The 22466-nt window shown below is 47.7% G+C and overlaps 1 protein-coding gene across 1 annotated transcript in view; it reads right to left on the bottom strand.

The window, feature by feature from the left end:
* The window catches only part of LVRN (laeverin), a 933533-nt gene that overhangs the window by 642722 nt on the left and 268345 nt on the right, over positions 1 to 22466 (bottom strand). The window contains exon 4 of the mRNA XM_069625536.1: positions 19163 to 19289. Coding sequence (XP_069481637.1) covers positions 19163 to 19289 — 127 coding nt within the window. The remainder of the gene's footprint in view (positions 1 to 19162; positions 19290 to 22466) is intronic.

Genomic DNA, 22466 nt, shown 5'->3' with positions numbered 1-22466 from the left:
CTTGCTTAAAATGGTCCAGTTAGTGGGCAATGTTGTGTGGTGCGCACCTGTAGGCTCCGAGTGCTTTATGTGGTGCCAGTAGCCCTCACTGGTGCCGTTCAGGGACATGAGAGCCACTCACCCAGGTTAATAAAGGGTGTGTAAAGTAGTAGAGTGGCTCCAGTAGTAGTAGTGGTAGTCATGGTGGGATTTTGGAGTTTTTGCATTTTGTTATGAAAAAGGAGGAGTGTTGCATGGCACCCCTGTGAGGGGCCATGGTACGTTCCATGGAGTTGTGTGGTCACATGGTTACCCATGTGACCAACCTAATAAAAGGTCCGAGCCGCTTCCGGCTCGGCAGTCACGAGTGAACCTGACTCCGCGTGGTGTGTTGTGTTGGTGCCTGGGGGGTGCCTCGCCACGTGTGCTGGGCCCAAGGTCGGGGCCCAGCTGGAGGACGGTGCCCCTGCCGGGCAACGCCGTCCGGACGGTGCCCCTGCCGGGCAACGCCGTCCCTGTGGGTCCCCCAACCATGTGAGGCGGGTTGGGGAGCGACCCCGGCCTGGGTGCCCTCAGAGCCGGGGCCGCGGTGGCCAGGTGGACCTGGCCACGTGTGTGGAGCTCCGGTGTCCCGGAGCGGGTGGGATGAGCCCCCACCCCTGAGTACGCGGCATGGGCGCCGCCAAGTGTCTATGTTGTCGGGTGCCACCCGACCCGAGTGTGGGGCTGCCCGGTGGACCGGGACAGCCCCTAACATCCACCAGGAAAAACAGGAAAACCCGTGGCTCCTGCGGTATGCCAAAGTCACAAGGGCTCAAAGTCTCCAGATATCACTGGGTCAGTATCAGCAGGCAGCAAAAACAGCGAACAGCAGACGCCCTTTACACGCAGCAGGCTTAGATATCTTGTATGAGTGCCACTCAGTGAACTTACCTGAACTACAAGAAAGTCCTAAGCTGTGCTACAAGAACTCAAAACATGAACCATTTGTATAACCAATAGCAATGCTGGCATTAAAAAAGGCAATCGCTGATCACACAAACAGCGTAAGACAGCGAGTGCATATAAACCTGAGCATAACAGCAGCAGTCATTTACCATTCCTGCTTATTCACATTTGTTTTAATCAGCCCAAATAGGAAATGCTTGTTCTTAATTGGAATCACATTCATGCTGAATACATGACGCACATTTGATCCCATTAGTCCCACCACACTGTGTTACAGCCACACTGATTTTAGTGCTAACGACAGAGTTCGTTTAATCAATCATAAAATGACGTATTCGATTTCAGAGCTAGAAATCACAGTGGCATAACCTGGGCATTTGTCCATTAGCTATGCCATATGCATCACCCATTACTCATTCTTGCCAGCCCCTTTCCTTTCCCCTCCAGTAAGGTGCTGAATGAGACATTTTCCTTTGGTTTGGCATAACAAGGCCGCAGATTTATTTTCACACATATATATATAACCACAGCAAACAGATATTGAAAATAGTTCCAAAGATGCGGCGACTGCTCCTCGTCCTGCTTCCCCCTTTTTGTCCATGTCCATTGCAGGCCCAACTCCCCCAAGACCTTCGAGTCTGAGAACCGCCTGCCCCTGCAGGTATTTGCGGACTGGGGGAGCGCCGTTAGTTGGGGGGAAGCTGAGCCCCAATTGCTACCGCCAGACACCCCCGCCGTTTAGGCTCCCAGGAGGCGCTGAGCCCCTTCCGGTTTAGCAATGGCTCATTCAGAGTCTTTCTGTTCTTATTGGTCGCCACAACACCGCCTGGTCCTCCTGCGACAACGACGTCCAGGCTCTGCCTCAGCTGTAGGGTGGGAGGGTGGGAAACGAAAAACCTCTCCTGCTTGGCGGGCACCCGGCTGCTGGAAGGGCTGCAAGTGCTGCTGTTCCGGGTGCCCGCCGCTTATGCATCCCAAGCTCCTCCCCTTTCTTTTGTTGCCCTTCGCGGGCTTTTGCAGCGCTTGGCGCTCTTTTTCTGTCTCTTGCCGCCCTCTCCCCTGCCCCCGCGGGGGGGGAGGGATGAGAGAGCGGAAGGAGGAAGGGCCCTGCCCCGGTTATCGGGGTGCCTCCTCCATTTCCCTTCGGGTCTCCGTTCGTCACCTTCATAACCTGGGCATTTGTCCATTAGCTATGCCATATGCATCACCCATTACTCATTCTTGCCAGCCCCTTTCCTTTCCCCTCCAGTAAGGTGCTGAATGAGACATTTTCCTTTGGTTTGGCATAACAAGGCCGCAGATTTATTTTCACACATATATATATAACCACAGCAAACAGATATTGAAAATAGTTCCAAAGATGCGGCGACTGCTCCTCGTCCTGCTTCCCCCTTTTTGTCCATGTCCATTGCAGGCCCAACTCCCCCAAGACCTTCGAGTCTGAGAACCGCCTGCCCCTGCAGGTATTTGCGGACTGGGGGAGCGCCGTTAGTTGGGGGGAAGCTGAGCCCCAATTGCTACCGCCAGACACCCCCGCCGTTTAGGCTCCCAGGAGGCGCTGAGCCCCTTCCGGTTTAGCAATGGCTCATTCAGAGTCTTTCTGTTCTCATTGGTCGCCACAACACCGCCACGCCAAAGGTGGGTTACCGCCCACCGTGGCTCCCCCTTTTCCTAGATTGTAGCTCTAGAAGTTCTGTGTACACCTTGCTGCCCGGTGGCAGTCCTTCTATCCTTCTTTGACCAGGGATGTCACCTTTGCCAGTTGTGCCTGATCCTGGGGTACCTCAGTCCCCCCTTGACCTGCTCTCGTACCACCGGCTCCTGGTTCTACTACTGCTTTGAAGCCAACTGCTTCCTTCTCTTCAACCATCTCCTTACTAGGCAGAACACTCCCAACACTCCGTGCCTGGTAACACCCCGCCCCTGCAGGTGTTTTAGGGGTGAGAGCGCCCTTTGTTCGAGGAGGCTGAGCCCTCGTTGCCAACACCAGACGCCCCTGCCGTTTTTCAGGCTCCCAAGAGGCGCTGGTCCGATTCCGTTCCTTGCATTATCCAACCATCTCTTTCGTGGACACAACTCTCTCAACCCTCCGTGCCTGATACCTCCCTGTCCTTACAGGTGTTTTCGGGCTGAGAGAACGCCATTTGTTCGAGGAAGCGGAGCCCTCGTTGCCACCACCAGACGCCCCTGCCGTTTTTAGGCTCCCAAGAGGCGCTGGTCCGATTCCGTTCCTTGCATTATCCAACCATCTCCTTCGTGGACACAACTCTCTCAACCTTCCGTGCCTGATACCTCCCTGTCCTTACAGGTGTTTTCGGGCTGAGAGAACGCCATTTGTTCGAGGAGGCTGAGCCCTCGCTGCCAACCCCAGACGCCCCTGACGTTTTTAAGGCTCCCAAGAGGCGCTGGTCCGATTCCGTTCCTTGCATTATCCAACCATCTCTTTCGTGGACACAACTCTCTCAACCCTCCGTGCCTGATACCTCCCTGTCCTTACAGGTGTTTTCGGGCTGAGAGAACGCCATTTGTTCGAGGAAGCGGAGCCCTCGTTGCCACCACCAGACGCCCCTGCCGTGTTAGGCTCCCAAGAGGCGCTGGTCCGACTCCTGAGTAGTGGAGTCTATACCCGAAGCTACTGTACATACTGACTTGTCTTTTGGCTCAAAACTTATCCCACCTTTTGCCACATACTACTGGTGTTATATTGCTTCCACCGAACTGACCCATGTGCGCCAGCCCAATAAATTGCGTTGTGTATTAGTAACTTTCATGGCCACTTTCTGCAGCCCTATGGATAGCCTGGGCCCTCTCCCCCGCATCAATGCCCTTGCAACTACCAGTCCCTGCAGTGATATGGTACCCCACCATAACCCTACCTGGACAACCTGTTTTGTAGGGTATGCCCTCCTGTGCATTGACCTCGGTGGATCAGCCACTGACCTGAGTGCCCCAGCAACCTTCACCCCCCGGCCAATTCAGATATGTCCCATCCCATGCCCACTAGCATCTGCCCAGATATGGTTGCCTACAAGGGTATCCATCTACATCCGTGCCCTTATTGCCTCCCCGGCCTATTCTCCCATCCTCTCCTAACCTGCTTCCTATCATTTGGAACGTTGGTAAGAGGATAGGTTTTTTCTAATGCACTTAATACCCCGAGGTTTCCAAGAGCTAGCATGGGATCAAACTTTTGTTGCTCTGTGTCCTCTTGCTTCCAAGTCCAGCCTGCTCCCCCTGAGGTATCCTCACTTCTACGCTTTGTACCTCCCCTGATTAGCCCTGTTCACTTAGGTACCTTCACTCTTATGTCTTCCAAATTTGCAATGCCTTGCCCCTCCTGTCAAATCGTGTGACCCTGTGTGATCCCGACCAACCACCTTTGCGTGGTGGAAATTCCCTTAACAGCCTGCTGCACTGAAAAGTTGTCTATCGCACCGTCTCTTCACGGGCCACCAAGTGAGTTCCGTAATAGAGTCCCTCACTGCAAACCCCTACCAGTTACTTGCGAACTCAGCTGACCCATTTGAACACCTGTAGCCCCTGTGTCATCTCTGTGGCTGCTACCACGAAACACAAACAAATGCCGTCAACCCACGTGGCTGCTAACTAATCCACTGTTGCTGTGCCATACCTACAATTAGCTAAACTACTCCTAATCTTTTTCACCTCCAGCCCCCCGAGCAGCAACTGCGGTACCACATAACAGCGTGACGTGATATCATGTACCCCCCAAGGACTTAAACCATGTTCGTCCCCTTTGCCTACATCGTGTGTCCGAGCGTTTTTACACCCGCCATAATTCCAGATACTTTTGCTAACTTACATTGACCGTCATTGGGGCGTCTTGTCCTTCCAACTGCCCCATACCCGTAGCACTAGCTGCTTTACTGGGGCTCTACTGGTGCCTAGTCCTATCTTTCCCAAGAGTACAGCTCTCACCTACAATGAAAGCCTTATACCCCACTCCTGTACAGAACAGCAGGTGTACCACCAACCCCTGTATCATGTGGCAGTTGCGATAGCACCACACAAGAGATATGATCCTTCCAGCAGGCTCCGCCTAGGTAAACTGTGGCCCAATCGAAAGCCTTAACCCTCCCATGTGCCGTTGCACGGGAAGTGGTGCGGTTTAAAAACAATCACTATCTAGTGGTTTTGCCGCTGCCGAAATTACACATGTCAATCCCCCAGCTGTAGCCTTCCATACTTTCCCTGGCCGCACACCATCACCTCGCTGCTAGTGGGTCGCTCAGCCTGGCCAAAATAAAAACGACACCTAAGACAAGTTGAAACCTGGCTGTAAACATGGAATATTCCCTTGATGACCCATGCAAGCCCACTGCACTGCTCACCCATCCCAACTGATGGTAGTTCGCCCTCATTTCCGATGTTCATGGGCGCCAATGCCCTGCCTAAGCCCTACGAGGAGACACTCAATGTCACCCACACTGAACACGCGGGCGCCTCGCAACCTCCCCTGCAATGAGCAACATAACGCATGTGTATGTGTGGCGCCTGGTCCTAGTAAACACCTCCCCACCTCTGACGGTGTTACCCAGTCATCAACAGGGACCTCCACTACTATAAGTCCCAGACTGCCAAAAGAAAACCGGGCCTTGACCGGTTTCCCCCCAAAATGCAATGGGTAAAGAACGCGATATCTCCCGCTTGTCGCCTTGTCTCTGACTTGCTACCATGCCCTCAGCCGCTCTCGTGCGCAACGTAATGCACTTTCCCCTCCCCACGGTAATTCCCCTAATGCTGGAGGACATATTGGCCGGAAAATCGCGCACCACCTGTACGTTCAGCTCGTCGCATCTAGGAAATATAAAGAGTTGCTTCTAAAACACCATCCCCTACATAGACCACTTTACAAAACAAGGCGTTCCCCACCTCAATAGTGATTCGATTCGTTTTCGATTCGTTTTATTTAGAGTGCTAAAGGAAAGTGCACATCATCAATATCCATTTCGCATAACTGAGATGGACACTAAACCAACAGCTTCACAACTGGACTCAAAAGCCACGTTGCTTTTAAAAGTTACACTTAAACCCCAGACACGATTTAATGGTATCTGTGTGCTTTAGGTGGTTAGAACACCCTTTCTAGTTGGCACCATGTTTTAAGGGGCAAACCTCTCACTTCCGAAGATATTACGCACAATGGCGAGGAGGATGCGGTCACGGTTTATGACAACACTCATGGACTATGGATGCCGCATTCCACTGGCGTGACCTCACAGCAAGTGAATATGCTATTGTCTCTGAGTTCCGGATCTCCTGCGGTGTAATCGGGGGACAAAGAGCTTGGTAAGAGTGACGGTATTATTTTGGCCCCTGTTGTCAGTGGTCCCCAATGGCTCTCTATTCTGTTCGTGCATTGAGACGAAAGCGGAGCGCCTTGAAATACTTGTGTATAGGCGCGTTATACATGACATTTCATATATCAAATGGGTCGCTAATAGGCAGGTAACCGGATTCATTACACCTCACGCGTTCTCCGTTAGTGGTGCACCATTTACAATATTATACACTGTGCGGTACACCATGGTTATACTTTGCATTAAATCTCCTAGCGCAAGGGGACATGTCGCGTTCAAAGGGCCTACAAAATTATAGGCAGTGAAGGCGCTTTATAAAGCCACACCACAGAGCTCTTACGCAGATGGCTTCATTTGAGTAGCACGCTTTACATCAGAGTTGGTTCTAGCAACACCACGGGCGCATTTGTGATGCAGGGATGGTCCTCTCAAAAGTCAATGGACTGGCTCGAATAATCCCAAAGTCCTTGGGACAGAGTGGCCACTGCCTCACATTTTTTCCACCCGAAGCGGCCCTTGTTGTAAACGGTGGGCACTATTCTACCTGCTCTCGGCGCTGATAGCCCATGATCACACCATAACTTTGCCAAGCGACGCTTTCCCCTTAACTCCTCCTTTCTCCCTCCTTAAGGCGAACCCCTTCTATGCCTAAGCGCCCCTTTCGTTACTCGGTCGCCGGTACGTCCACTTGCCCGGTGTTGCAAAGGGGGAGTGGTCGGTTTGGCCCAATCTTAGCTGCTTTGGCCGCCTTCCGCCCGACTAGCATTATCGTCTGCAATTCTAAGCTGATGGGAAAACAATTCGAATTTATATAGCGCTAGGAACCGTCGGGCATCTAAGCACTGCTTACTATTACCCACGGTGTGTGGTGCTCATTTATTGTTTGGCGCTGGCGGCATTGGAACCTGCGTTTCCGTTCTCCACTCAAAGTTAAATCATGCCGCGAACGGCCGCCAAATAATTGATCCTGTGTGAGGTTGTCTGCACCGCAGCAGCCACTAAGGGACCGGTCTATCCCTCACCTGGACTGCCCCAATGCCATCCCCTTCGGGGCCCGCATAGCGTGCTATATTTGTAAATCTAGACTGCCCCTCGCGCACCCCCGGCACAGAATATAAACAATTTGGCACTACCGCAAGCCATGTTAACTAAACAAGGCACCCCCTTGCCTGAAATATTCACCTCATTCCTTCCTTCTACCGACGCTCCTTCATCCGCAAAACGCCTGTAGACCGGAACCTTCCCTGCACTGGAACTCGTCTAGGTCCCGAACCGATAACACCAGCTCGAACCCCCTTCCGAACGAAAAACGAAAAACCTCTCCTGCTTGGCGGGCACCCGGCTGCTGGAAGGGCTGCAAGTGCTGCTGTTCCGGGTGCCCGCCGCTTATGCATCCCAAGCTCCTCCCCTTTCTTTTGTTGCCCTTCGGGGGCTTTTGCAGCGCTTGGCGCTCTTTTTCTGTCTCTTGCCGCCCTCTCCCCTGCCCCCGCGGGGGGGGGAGGGATGAGAGAGCGGAAGGAGGAAGGCCCCTGCCCCGGTTATCGCGGGTGCCTCCTCCATTTCCCTTCGGGTCTCCGTTCGTCACCTTCATATCCTACCTACATACGAAGGCTCCTGTGTTATATCTGCCGCGCGAAAAGTCACAAATGTAACTCAGAAGGTTAATGCTCCTGTTGGTCAGAGCTATCTATGTGCAAACATCGGGTCACAGGTTAGAATGCCAACAGAGCAGGTTTGTTCTTCAGGCTTCTTGCTACTGGTGCAGTGTTCCCCAGGATGTACAACCGCAAAGAGATCTCTGCTGATATAGTTCTGTAGTGTGGTGCATGGTAAGCGACTGGCTCTGAGCTGCAGTGGCCTTTGGCTTTCAAAAAGGAGGCACATTTATGAAACCACTACCTAATTCCTGGGAGCTTGCATAGAGCTCTGATGTAAAGTTTACAGAAATCTGTTTAAATGGGAGCCCCTGCATATTGCATTTCTTCTGGGAGAGAATGGTTTCAAAATTGTGCTCTCACTTCTGGCCTCACTTCAACCCTACTGTGGCCACAACTGCCATACATAAATAACCTATATGTGGCATGAAGTCATTGCAGATAGAAAAAAGCAAAGCTCTGTGTGAGGAATTCGACCATCCGCACAGACAGAGTGCTCTTGCCTGGGCTCTTTGATTCTTGTTTATTTAAAAAGAATGAATGATGGGCGATCAACCACTGGAAAATATCTGGTGCCATTCCCGCACATATTTTACACGCTCATCGCACAGCAGAAAAATAGCAATGTACTCTGGGAGGACACAGCTTACCAGCACCACCCTCCACTTTCATGTGTAACTGACAACTGACAGCTGTGGGTACATCAAAAGCCTCTGGCCGTGGGCATCCTGATTAGCATTTCAAGGCCCCATTGATATGCATATCCATTGTTACACCTTGCTGGGGGTGGCAAATACTGAAGAATGTTAACTAGCAGCCCTCGGGGAAGGCCTGGGTGCAGGAAATGACAATGGACACCAGTGACCAACACCTCTCTGCAAGGCAATGTGTCAACTTGGTACTAACACCCCTCCTTGGTATGAAAGGGCAGTGAATGTCCTGTCTGGAATCACTCCTTTCAGAGCAGGGAAGCATGTGAATTGCAGGAGACGAAAGTCTGCCTGAAACCCCCTACTTCAAAGGAGACCCATGTTGTGACCAAGCACCGCATAGGGCTGAGTTAATTAGGGAGACACTTTGATGTAAAGGAGAGAGGAAGATGGGTGGGACTTAGAAGTATATGTTTTCATCCTTCCCCTGTCTGTTGCCAAGCGCTCTGATTCTGACCTGAAGCATCACTGAAGATTGTCGTGGGGACCCAGGATTGGTTCAATAAGGGGGCTTAAGCTGCACCAGTCACTGGGGCCCTTTTGGCTTTAAAAGAGTGCTGAGCTCCTCACTGATCAGATCATCTGAAGAATTTGCAAGGAGTAAGAAGAAGGACTCATTTGGACTTGAGCCGAAGGTACAGCCGACCTTACATCTTCCACCAGTGAAGGAAGGCCACGGGTTCCAAGAGGGAAGCAATATCCCTAACCTAAACATCTCCCAGGGAACAGAGGGAGATACCAGACTCAGAAGACCTGTTCAGCAGCTCCAGAACCGGTACCCAGCCAGCACACAGAGTGCCCTGCTAGGTTCTCACAGCAAGCTTCCTAATTAGAAAGTGCCAGAGAGTCTCTGGACAAAGCCCAAGGCTTTTGCCTGAAATCACTCTCCTCAAGCTTTGGGTCATCTGCTTTAAAAGGACACAGGCCCTGCGAAGAGGCTGGGAGGAGTGCCACACAAGCATCATCCAGCGCCCATCTTTTTGAGGACAATTTCACCAGAGCCGTTTGAGATGCTTCGACCAACATTCTAGATCCGCAAACCAGCACAGAGACAACGATTCTTGGTCCTGAGCCACCACGCCGGACAGCCTGCAGTCATCCGTCCATCCTCGCTTGCCAAACTGCTTGCCACCTGGTACCGACAGCTGTCTCCTGCCACTAACTCTGACTCATGGGCTGCAAAGCACCCTGGAACCGCCCGACGCTGTCGAGCAGCAAGAACGTCTTCAGCACAAATTACATTGTGGTTCTGCCCCCCTGGGCCTTTGAGAAAGTTATGACCCTTTGTCCTTTTGGTGCTGAAACCAAATAATCTTGAACTATAAGACAAATTACTTTATAGTGAGCTAGAACTGTCTGTTGTGGTAATAATAATATAGTAGATATTTTGTATACAACCTTGACTGGACAGTCCCTTTTAACATTGGGTAATAATTATATTTTCGCTGTGTTGCAAGTAACCAACGATCTACAACCTTGCGGAGATAAGCCTGCCGTTCCGTCCATGTTACCAAAATTGGACAAAGAGGTCAAAGAGGTCTTATAATTTACTTGCATTCCAATCTGTCCGGATCCCTTCTGATGTACTAGAGGTGTGGGGTTGATTGATGGTTTAGAAACCGATATTCATCTCTGGAGCACTGGTTCCCTGGAAGTTGATTTGTCACACTCTGACCTGGTCTTCTGTGCATAGTTACTGTAAACAGATCCAGTGTGGACTCCCATTGTCCATGTCAGTAGGCTTGGTAAGGCAATCTTGCATAATGTTTATGCCTTGAGAGATCGTTTTCATCCCCACTGACCATAATGGGCACTGCTCTGAACTTATTCAAAATGGAATGAGTCTGCGTAACGTTTAGTGGGAAAATTAGGAAGGGGGCGATACAGATTGTCTGTAATCTCTATAAGCATTCACCTTTGTAGCCACGACAACTATATCCAAAAGTAGCCAAACTCCTCTCACTTGACAGTGTATATACTAAAGATGAGAGTTGTTATTAGTCATCGTTGCCCTCAGTGTGGCCTACCAGAGTTGTCAATTAATACAGTCGATGTCAGTGAATAGTCATCACTATTGATCATGCTCTGATTGATTTGAATGAGCAGGAGGAAGCTGAACGATGGTACTCTTAGCAAAATACTTGTGTCTTCCATCAAAATATAATAAATAGACTTTTTTCATAATACTGGATTTTGGTTTACCCAATTATGCATGCTGAAAAAGAGCTATGAGGCCTCATTACAAGTTGGTAGGTGCTGTAAAAATGCAGCAGTAATATTGTTACCACAGTATTACTGCGCTACGGGTTTGGGGGTAAGGTGGAGGAAAAACCTCCAGCAAGAAGCTGTAGGTAATTCCGCCACCTTGCCTCACAAAATCGGCCAATTGAGCGGTACTACTGCTGACGGAATTAATGCCAAAATCCCCATAGGACTCCAATTAATGGGGACTAACACTCTTAGAATGGATTTCTAAACTCTGGCCTGTTGGACAGCTCTTTAGGAGGCCACCCTTGTTAGATGAACAGGGGAACACTTCTGGGAAGATAGCCAGACCAATTCATGGTAGCTTGGAGAGCAGTCAAGGCTACATTTCATGAGAGGTGAGAGTGATCAAGGGTCTCCAAGGAGCACACACAGTGAAAGGGCAAGAATTACAATTAGACAGACGTATACAACAAAATATACTATTTATTATAGGCCCAATAATATCACAAATGAATCATGAAATGCAATAGCAAAATATGACACAAGCAACACACTATGTAACATTCATACAATTACTGAAGTCAGTACGTGAAAGTTAAGAGCGAATAACTTTCATAGCACAGACAACCTTCAGAGATGGCAAATATAACTTTATAAGTCCAGCTCTAAGAAGAATGGAGTCTTATGCTCAATGTTGGATGCGTGCATAAAAGCTCCCGGTCGGCCATAACGTTCACAAAGTACTTCTTGGGATGCAGGGAAAAGTTAGGGGAAGAACTCTGAAGGGGTGAAACGGGTTCCAAAGGTAAGGTGAGGATCTGCTACGGTGAACAAAGTTTTTCATGACTTTTAGAGGGGTTTAGGGAGCAAAGAGTACCCAAGCCAAAAGGAAGGCCAAAATAACCTTCAATGCTTAAATGCGTTTGAGTGAACAAAGGGCCACTGGTAAGTGACTTCACTACTCACTGCCCCTAGTTTTGGTCCAGACTTGGCAGGTCTAGAGGTAGTTGGTTCAATTTCACGCCCTCAGTTTGGCTTCCAAATGCACACACGCTGGGTGTGCAGGCACAGGTCCGGTACGGGACAGGAGCTGCTACTCTTGATTCACATGAAGAACAAAGAAAACACAATTGCAGCACGGCTCAAGGCACATGAAGGAATGAAGGAAAACTGCCTTCAGGGACTGTCACTGTCACACAGTGACGCAAGGGAACTCAACACTTGTGGAATGACGCAAGCATCTTATCTCGATAATCCTGGATTCCTCAAAGTCTCTGGTCGAAACTCATAAAGGAGACACTCCTGCCCGGTACCCAAGGTTTCAGCTGGTCAGTCCACTGGATAACCCAAGGTCACTTCAGAAAAGGCTTACTTGCAGGGTCACCAGGGGGTATCGAGAGTGATTGGTCCCACCACGCCAAGGATTCAAATCACCTTCAAAGGTCTTCTGAGATCAAAGGCAGAGTAGGGCTCGTCAGGTACAACAACAGGATTTGGGTGCAATCTCTCTTCATTGTGGCTCACGATCATCCTTTGTTCTGCTCGGCTCTTCAGGATATTTGGTTCCTTCTGCAGATCCATTCAAATATGTTGCTGATCCGCTGGAATGGACACCGTGCCCCATCTCATATCCAAAACCAGGCGAGTGCTTGCACCCAGCCCACCAATGAGAAGATCTGCCCCATACAGCAGTGGTCCAATCAGGAACCACTGTGGTCCTCATGCTCTCATGCACACCAGACACCCTGGCACCAGTAATGTGGGTTGAGACCTGACAGTCCCAGCCAACCTCCTGGATGCCTACATATATAACCTGCAGGGACCCACGAAAGAAGCAGCTTTCACAGGCAACTGCATGCCCAAATACGGAAATACGGCACCTGGAAGAGTAGGGGGAAGGCCAAAAGACAAACTGGCCAAAGGAACAGATAAAAGTCCTGGTGGCACAGCCATGTTGGACACTAGCCACAGTCATGAGCCAAACGCAGTAAACCCGATAGGGCTCGGTAGAAAGTTACCAAAATACAAGAAAAAACTACTGCTGCCACCAGTCTGTTCCAAGGCACATTGCTCAACCACCAAAATATCCTTAGAGGGTGTCTAGGGTCATAAACACATTGGCCCCATTGCGTGGTACTGTAACAAACTCTGAGCAATGATAACATGTTACCAACAAGTGGCAACAAAGTCATACGACTAAGAGAAACAAGGTTTCTCAGTACTGACAGCCTGAAGGAAATGTCAGTTTCCTGATAACAATGAGATAAAGCCCAGTGGAGTGTAGCTGACCGCTGTGCTCCACTGTATAAAGCCACGTCAGGATACAGTAACAAATGCTAAAGGTTTTGGGGTTCATAGACTATGGAGGAAAAGTTGCTCCAAGAGAAATCTTTTCTAAAAAATACCCCCTGCCACCACTTGTAATCCGCCATTATTAGCACCGGATCAAGTGGCGGTAATGATAATACCGTTTGGTTGTATCTAGGCAGATTTACTGCCGAGATACCACCAAACTTATTTTGAGGCCGAGTGTGCCTCTAATGCCTTTGCTCTAGTCAGAACATCATTTGAAAAAAATAAGGGGCCTCATTAAAAGTACAACTGTGCGGGTAAAAATGGCAGAAGTGCAGCAATAATTCCAATAGTTCTGCATTACCGCATTGTTGTACTAGGAGTTTAGCAGTGAAGTGGAGAATTTACTTCTTGCAAAAGGCTGGTGGTGAAGTCACCACTTTACCACCAAGAATTGGTAGAATTACTACAGCGTAATTACAGCTGGCGGTAATTGTATGAAATCCCCATGTAGTCCTATGGGGATTTACAACGGGGTACCACCGCTTGTTATCCCACATTAAATCCGGGTGACCAAATGGGGGTAACAGTAATTGAGTTTGGCAGTAATTAGGCTGATTTACCGCTGAATTACCACCAAACCCGTAATGTGGCCCAAAGCCCAAGCCTGAAACTGCATAAGAGTTGCACACTTAATTTAGAGAACCACAAAGTGTGCCCTTATGAGCCTTTGTGAAGTCATGGCTGCATTAGGCTCAGGAGTGCACCATGTCCATGCTCTATGGTGACATACATGATGAAGCTTGCCAGCAGCTTCTGTAGCTGTGGCATATGTCTTAGGTGGTCCTTCAGAACCCATCGCAGGGAAACAAGGGGTGTATGCTACACAGGCAGTTGCAGATATTTCTGGAGGCTGAGCTGACAGAAGAGCAGCAATGGCCATGGACTGCTGCCGTCCTCACTGTATAAGGACATGCAGTTGAGCAGGTACATCTGAAGGGTCTGTGTAGGCCAGCAAAAAAAATATGTTTTGGTTCCTTACACCACTGTAACATTGCGTTTTCTGGCTTCATTACATGCTTACAAAACTACCATTACAGCATGCAGTAAACGTGTGCTAACAGGAAGGGTCCACCTGATTTAAAGTTATGTGGACTATTTACATTTAGTTAGTCCCCATTTTGGAGTTCTTGGGGAAATGTGATTTTGCCGCATGTGGTAGGGTTACATAGATAATACCACCTCTGCTAATACTCTCGACTTCAGGGATTTACTACCATACAAAAGGAGGCACATTTTTTTTTAAATGGTTTTCGCCAACCCATAATAGTCCAGAATGGTGAAACATGCATTATTCCGAAATACGCGGCATGCATAACACTCGTAATGGGCCCCCAGGTGTTTATACGTTTTAGGGAATACTGATAATTTACAGTAGTCTTATGAACAGTGAACAAGTCCATCCAAAATAGAGACGGAAGTATCAAACAATTAAGCTAAAACAAAAGATAAACATTCATGTTATACCGATTTTGTATCATCAGTGTTGTAAAGGTTTCTGTGGTACCTAACGTGCATGAGTGGGTTGGTTTATTTAAAAGCAGAAGTGTTGCAAGCAAACTGACAGCCAGCAGACAAAGGTTAGCTGGGAAACCATACATGCCAAATAACCTCTATTTCTGTTGTTGTTATAAACATATACGCGTTCCAACTTAAACATTCTTAAACATTCTAATTACAAAAGTGCAACTTTTTTGTAGCCCTGTAACCCTTAATTTAATTTTAGTATCAAGGAAATACATTTTCCATATGTGCTATATGGCTCCGTCATAACAATAGGGGAGTGGAGGGGTGGCGTATTGACCCGTGACTGTGTGTGCCATGTGAGAGGAGCTCGAGGTCTGTTGGAAACACCACATCCACTGGTGGGCGAAAAGACCCATAGCCCGATCTCCTGAGGAACACCTGAATCACGCCCTTCTTTGCCCAACGGTCATTGACCTGATTGACAGAAGTCACAGCAAGCCCCACTCAGTGGCAACCCATATGCATGGGCCAGGGCCAACGTTCCCTCCCTAGAGTGGCAGGCAGCACAGTGCATTATCTAGAGGGGACTGTGCTGCCTGCCTCTGAGCAAGGGCACGTCGTCCCCTCGCTATGTTTTTATCAGTGCAGAGCCAAAGCTCCAGAAAATGTGCAGAGCGCAAGGATAAGAGCCCGGCGGGGTACAGAAAGCACAGCCCCGCCGCTTCTTATAATTGTCCCACTAGCATAGGAGGCGCTGACTGACAGGAGAGGCGTCCTCTCCTATTCGGTAACTCAGCGCGCTCTGCGTCCGGACAGTCTTCTGGTCGTGTTGTGGATGGTGTCGGCATGATGAAAGTGTGAGCATAAGGTAAGTGAAATGTAAATATGCATATTGCATAATGTGTTTGTATGTATGCAGGCATGCTAGTGCGATTGTCTGAGTGCCCATGTGGGAATGTGCGGATGTTTGTGTGTATGTATGTATGCATGCAAGGAGTTGTCTGAGTGTTATATGGATTCATGGGTGAATGAGAGTGTATGCCGTGTGAATATATGAATGCGTGGATGAATGAGAAAGTGTATGTTCTGTGAATGTGAATGAAATCGTGTGTGCACTGAGTGTAGGGGGTTGGGCCTCTACATTTAGGGAGGTGCTACTGGCGGCATGGCATTTACACAGAGCATCCAGGATAAAGCACATATGAGTGTTATGGCATAGTTTTAAAAAAACAGTCTAGGAGCCCCTGTACCGAGAACAAACGCAGCCAAATAACCTTTTCTGTGAGTAGGTGTCCGCTCACAGGGTCTCCAACCATGTTTCACTGTGTTCGTTCTCAGTAGATGGGCTCGCAGACCTGAATTCTTAGGAACTTGGGTTTTCAGGGGAATGCAGACACTGTGCTTAGAGAGGCACAGCTTCACCTCACTGATGAGGCCCGACAAGGCCAAAACATGGGTCTGGGGTTGCTATTGGCACTCTTGTTCCGGGGCGACTTGCCTAGCATTTTGGTGATGTACTGCCTAAGTGGGTGGGACCAGACTGATATGCAAATGGTTATTTCTACTCTGTAAAAGGTACAGTGAGATAAAATATGGTTGTACACATGTAATACTGGTAACTCTGTAGTCTTAAGCTTCTTCAGACATGTTTATTACAGGTTATAGCAAGACAGCTCAAACAGAACCAATGTGTCCCATCACCCAGGCTTAACGGACCTTGTCTGGAATCCTCACACATCATTCAACACCAAACATTCCATATGACATCACCAGCTCTTACATACAGGGACAAGCACTTCACAACACATCTCCTTCCTTTCCAATGACAACATACACATATAAAGCACACCACCTACAAGCACTTCACAACACATCTCCTTCCTTTCCAATAACCACACAAGCACGAGAGGTGCATCACAACACATCCCCCTCCTTTCCAATACCACACAAACACAAAGAACACAAACAAAGGAACCTCACACGAAACATCCATACCGTGCATCTTTTTATGGAGAGATGCAACTCAAATATTTCTGGGACATTATCCCTGCACTGACTTCATACTTAATGCTCTGGGAAGGTGCTATCTTCCTCTATTGGGACGGAATCCCTACACTGACTTCAAACTTAAGACTTCACTACTCTGGGACGTAATCCCTACACAGAGCATTAAGTCTGAAGTCTTGAACAGAACCAATGGGTCCCATCACTTAGGCTTAACTGACCTTGTCTGGAATCCTCACACATCATTCAACACCAAACATTCCACATGACATCACCAGCTCTTACATACAGGGACAAGCACTTCACAACACATCACCTTCCTTTCCAATGACATACACATATAAAGCACGCTCCCTACAAGCACCTCACAACACATCTCCTTCCTTTCCAATAGCCACACAAGCACGAGAAGTGCATCACAACAGTAAAACCTCCTGAGTGGGCACCTTCCCATAGAACAGTTATTTGGCCTTGTTCGTTCTTGATAAAGGGGCTCCCAGACAATTTCTTCATGGCTAGACTGGCATATCTTGGTGTGGCCAGTCTAGCTAAAGTGTATTAGTGTGACATGGTATTGTTTAATTGACATTAAGGGAAAAGCAAGCATGATGAAAACGTTTATGTAGCAAGAGTGACATACTAAGGGAGAGCCAGTCTAGCTATACTTTCTTATTGTGGCATGCCAAATATTCTGGGTATCAAGGGTAAAGCAAACATTATGAATGCTATTACATCACTAGACTTGCATACTTCGGTGCAACCAATCTAGCTATATTTTCACAATGTGCCATGGCATTTACACTCGGCATCAAGGGTAAAGAAAACATGAGTGCTATTACATAGCTGTACTGGAATACATTGGTGCCGCGAGGCTAGCTACACTTTCTTAGTGTGGCATATCATTTATACTGGGTAACAAGAGTAAAGCAAACATGATGAGTGATATTACATAGCTAGGCCTCCATACATGGCTGCAACCAGTGTAGCTATACTTTCTTACCATGGCCTGGTATTTTTACTGGGAATTGAAGATCAAGCAAACACAATGAATGTTATAATGTAGCTAGACTAGCCTTCATTGCTGCAGCCAGTCTGGCCATATATTTTTTACTGTGGCATGTCATTTTGGTACTGGGCATCAAGGGTAAAACAAACATGACAAGTCTAATTACATGGCTAGACAGGCCTAGATTAATACAGCCAGTCTGGGCACGTTTTCTTACTGTGGCATGACATTTATGTACTGGGAAAGCTAACAGGCTTGAATGGTAATGGTGGCATATATTGGTGCAGTCTGCATGGATATGTATGGCCACAGTCAGCATGAAAACGTATATTTCCACTGGCATATATTCTGGGCAAAGGCATAATGAATATTTTAGGAAAAAGCTCCTGTGCACTGTTCAGTTACTCCCGCATATTCGAGGCAACCATGTAGGCCCCTCCAATTACAAAATTCACCAGCTAGCACTGGCCTCACTGAGCAAAGAACCTGTGTAAGTTAGTGGGTTCAAGGCGCCTCTCAGGCTGCCAACCACCTTATTGTGGTATGGTGAAATGGTGAAAAGGTGAAAATCGAACCAAAATGTTAATTCCTTCCATTAGCTTTAGCGCTTTGCTAAGGGGAATGAGTGTAGTCTCCATTCGGCCCCCTCCCCCTATCTTCCATTCACTGATCCTAGTCGCACACGTTGTACAATGTATGCATGTCAGAGACCGGGAGAGTGAGGGGGCAGAGGAGAAAGAGAGGAAGAAGGAGGGAGGGGGAATATGAGAGACAAAGAGAAAGAGGAAGAGAGAGAGACACAGAGAGAGACAGAGAGAGAGAGAGAGAGAGAGAGATAGTTTGACAGCAGAAAAGTGAAGAGGAGAAAATGGAAGCTGTCTGCAGAGGCCAGTGGAAGTGTGGAGACGAGGAAATGTTGTGTCTTTTTAGGTAGTTTAGAGCCGTTCAATTCATTTGAATACTGTGTTATACCTGTTATGTCTTGTCATGCATTGCTATGTCATGTAATGCATTGCTATGTGGGGCTCCACTCACTAACCTGCTCACTGGTCTGCTTTCTACTTTATCCGACATACATCAAATGGCCCCTCAGGACGCGGCAGGTGGACACCAGCTAGTACCACCTGCACACACTAACACCTCTGTCGCTTGCTGGTCACACACAGTCTTCCTCAAATCTGCAACCTAGTTAGAAGCAAACCATGCAGTATGTCTACACCAGGGGCTACCTTCAGGATACCCATACAAGTACCCTCACCACAAATCATCTACCAACATACCAGCACACAGAACATGGCTCATCCGGTCCATACTTTTGGCATCCTGCCTCCTCAAAGTAACTTCCCCTTCACCCTCTCTCACGTGAACCATCACCAAGAGGCCACGAAAATAACAAAGCTGTGCTACACAACTCTTCAGAAAACAAATGAAAGCACCTCGCGAGGGATGTATCCATTATAATGTACGAGTCTCTTTAATCAGTCTTCGTTTCTGAATAAAATGACAAAGTACCTGTTTTTTGAAGAGGATAACTCACATTTAGTAGTTCTTCCAGGAACCTTAGGATTGGGCCTGTGATATTTAGAGCATAGTCAGCATACCCATTTTGAATGACTTGTTTCCTAGCCCAAATCCGAATCTGGAAAAAAAAGAGATCACTAAAATGGTCAATATTTTAGAATTGCTACCCTAAAAACTAGTTACACGCGAACATTCTTTCCAGATATTGCTTTATTGACGGTCTTTCGCCACCTAGTGAGTTAATCTATGGAATCTGATAAGGTATTCATGCATTTCGATAACGTGGTTTATTGACTCAAATAGTACCATGCAACATGCGTACAGGCGTAGATGAGAAATACATTTAAAAAAAGCTATAATCCTTTAAAAGTGCACATTGGCACTCTGTGCATATAAAGCTTCTAAATAGATCATTAGATTTGTTTACAAACAAACATTGAGCCCACTGATCAAAAGGGCGGTAAAGCGAAATAGGTTTTCATGATAGAAAGTGTACTGTAAAAGCCATTGCATTTCAAAGATCAAAAATCACCGTCCATAAGCAGCACTAGTCACTGTGAACTCTTTCTGATTGGTTGCAGAATCCTGTCATTCAACTGCGCCAACCTGCCGAGTGTCATAAAGCCTCATCGGATCAGTATGAGCCGATACCAAGAGTTAGACTTAACCAAAGTTTTATCAGGGGTTAGATACATGTGTGGGCTAAATTTAGAAAATCCAACACCAATCTTAAATAATACCAGGATTACTTCTCATTGGGCTCAGCAGCTCAAGTATTTCTAATCAGATAACCTCTATCTGTGCATGATCAATTTACCGTCACACTTTTTATTAAGTGTCTGTCGCACTTCTCTCTTATCTCCTTAGTCCTGTGGCTCTGATCATCTGCTTCTTGCTCTCAGTTTGCAAGTCTCTTGGCACTACCATGGCCTGCATGCTAGGCAGAGGCATAGCCAGGTTTGTCGGACAAGTGGGGCCTAAAGCTAATGTAGTTGGGCCCAATGCAGTGACATCATGTGATGGCCACTAACCAAGGGCCATCACTTTCATCCTCTAAAGGGTCCAAATAGACCCTGTCCTGGCGGCGTGTCCAAAGCATGGGAGTGGTGAGGTGGGGTCACAAGGCACGCCTCCTGAGCTGTATACCGCAGTACAGCGTCCGGTGCCCACGGAGCCAGCAGCTTCAATCATAAGATCAACTTTTGATGAGGACATCCAACTGACAGCTCTAGCAGTCAGACGAACCCAGCATCTGCAAAGCTCGCCCGAATTAGGACTCATCTACCAGCCATACCTTTGTGACTTGTGATTAAGAAGAGCACTAACTGACTATGACTTTGTTCTATGGAGTTGTGAGCTGCCGGCCACAAGGCTTCATAAGGCGCTGACATTGAACATTCAAACAGCCTTTGAGGAGTGGTCTTACTGACACTAAGATACGGTTTGGCCTGGATATTCCCTTTGGGATTGAAACCATAAGGGTGAAGATAATTACGCATTAGAATTGCAATTTGGGAATCAACAAACCACCATTCGCACTGCTACGACAACGTCAACTTGTCAAGTTCTTCCTTAGAGACTACTGCAAGACGGGTTTAAGGCGTTGTTACGCCCCGGTGTATCTATACCCCTGAAGAAGTTCCTTATAGTAATTCTAACCACTAGAGGAACGAAACATGTTGGGAAACTTGAGATACTAATATAAAGCATCAATAAAAGCTTAAGAATCTCGAATAGGTGAAACTCAGGTATTGACTAACCCAGACATCTAGACAGGAGGTACTCATTGTCAACAAAACAGTATCACCTGTTGTAATATCAAGTGGTTCAATCCTATTGTAAAAATGGAGACTTGAATAACTGAAAGACGTTCATATTTTTATGCACATTTGAATTGAGATCTCTATAGGAGAGATACTGTGAAATTGCGATTTTTGTACAATTGAAGCACATTTTGCACATTAGTATTGATGTGACGAACATCGCTATGCAGTTTAGAGCACTGGACACTTTATGTTTTATGTGATGATTTTAACAACTCTATTTATTAAAAACTGTTTATGTTATTATATATTGTTCTATGAAGTCAGGTTGTATTTTCCTTGAACTTCTACTTGTCTTTGTTTGAATTGTCGTTCACTGATGTGTGGATCCCTAATTCATCCAGTGAACTACATGCCATAAACCTAATTTAGGTGTGGGAGCTTTGTTGTTCTAATTATATACAGGTCAGGTTTGCTCCCCGTTAGCCTATTATTATACCTGATTTCCCCCACTTTTTAAAGGGGTCAAAAGGCGGAGCTAAAGGGAAGTGGCTGGGGCCAGGCTATTTAAGCCAGCCCCACCCACATGTAGAGGTTTTTTCGTTAGTCTGCTGTGTGCAGCGTAATGCTTACCGCCGTCTGAAGCTCTTACCTGTTTCCAGCTCAGCACGCATCTCATCAGGTCCTGGACATCATCTTCATCGCGCACCTACCTGATTCCAGCTTGCATCTTCACTGAATCCAGCCATACCATCGCTCACAGCCCATCTACTTCAACTCTACCTCTGCAACGCGCATCTTACCTGAATCTGCCACACCATCACTCGAAGCACAGCCATCTTCAACTCAGCATCTACAGCGCGCATCTTATCTGTCTCTGCAAATCCATCGCCTGCAGATCGTTTCATCCTCTCCTGTCCGAGCGCACCTACACGGGAGTCTTCTTCTCGTCCAGCATCCTCTCGGATCTTCCATCTGTCAGCCGCTGACAGGTTCTCGGATCGCCGCTCTCCATCATCCGACACCAGGCTATCCCTGCAAGAGAAAAGAAACGCACAAGGTTAGAAACTGCATAAACATTTAATGCTTGACCGTGCAATACCTAAGCCTTGCGTACCACCTTGAACCCTACTTACCTTCTAGTGGGGCCCCTCCATTCCCCTTCTGGCACCGTGTGGACTTGCTTCCAACACCGCAACGTAGCGTGGCCATCTTCACACCTATTGGGAAAAGGAAAGACATTATAAGAATTACGGACAAGAATCATTGGGAAAGACATTGCAAAAGCATATGGACAATAATCATTGTTACGAACACTTACCTCCAAAGTGGATTGGTCGCAGCCGGTCTGGGCCATCACGTATACGGACCAGTGAAGAAACTAGGTCTATCTACAGTGCCCCAGCTAAAGAAAAGCAGGACGGAGAGATCATCTTTACAAAACAAGAGGTGTGAGTTCATGGGAAAACGCATGCTCCTCTCATTCTGGCAAGAGGGCTTTGAAGGGGATCGCAATTCAGCCGCAGCATTTT

This window comes from Ambystoma mexicanum, chromosome 6p (genome assembly GCF_040938575.1).
Source record: "Ambystoma mexicanum isolate Mex_15411 chromosome 6p, UKY_AmexF1_1, whole genome shotgun sequence".
In the NCBI taxonomy this organism is placed as follows: Eukaryota; Metazoa; Chordata; class Amphibia; order Caudata; family Ambystomatidae; genus Ambystoma; species Ambystoma mexicanum.
This window is presented reverse-complemented; position numbering and strand designations above follow the sequence as displayed.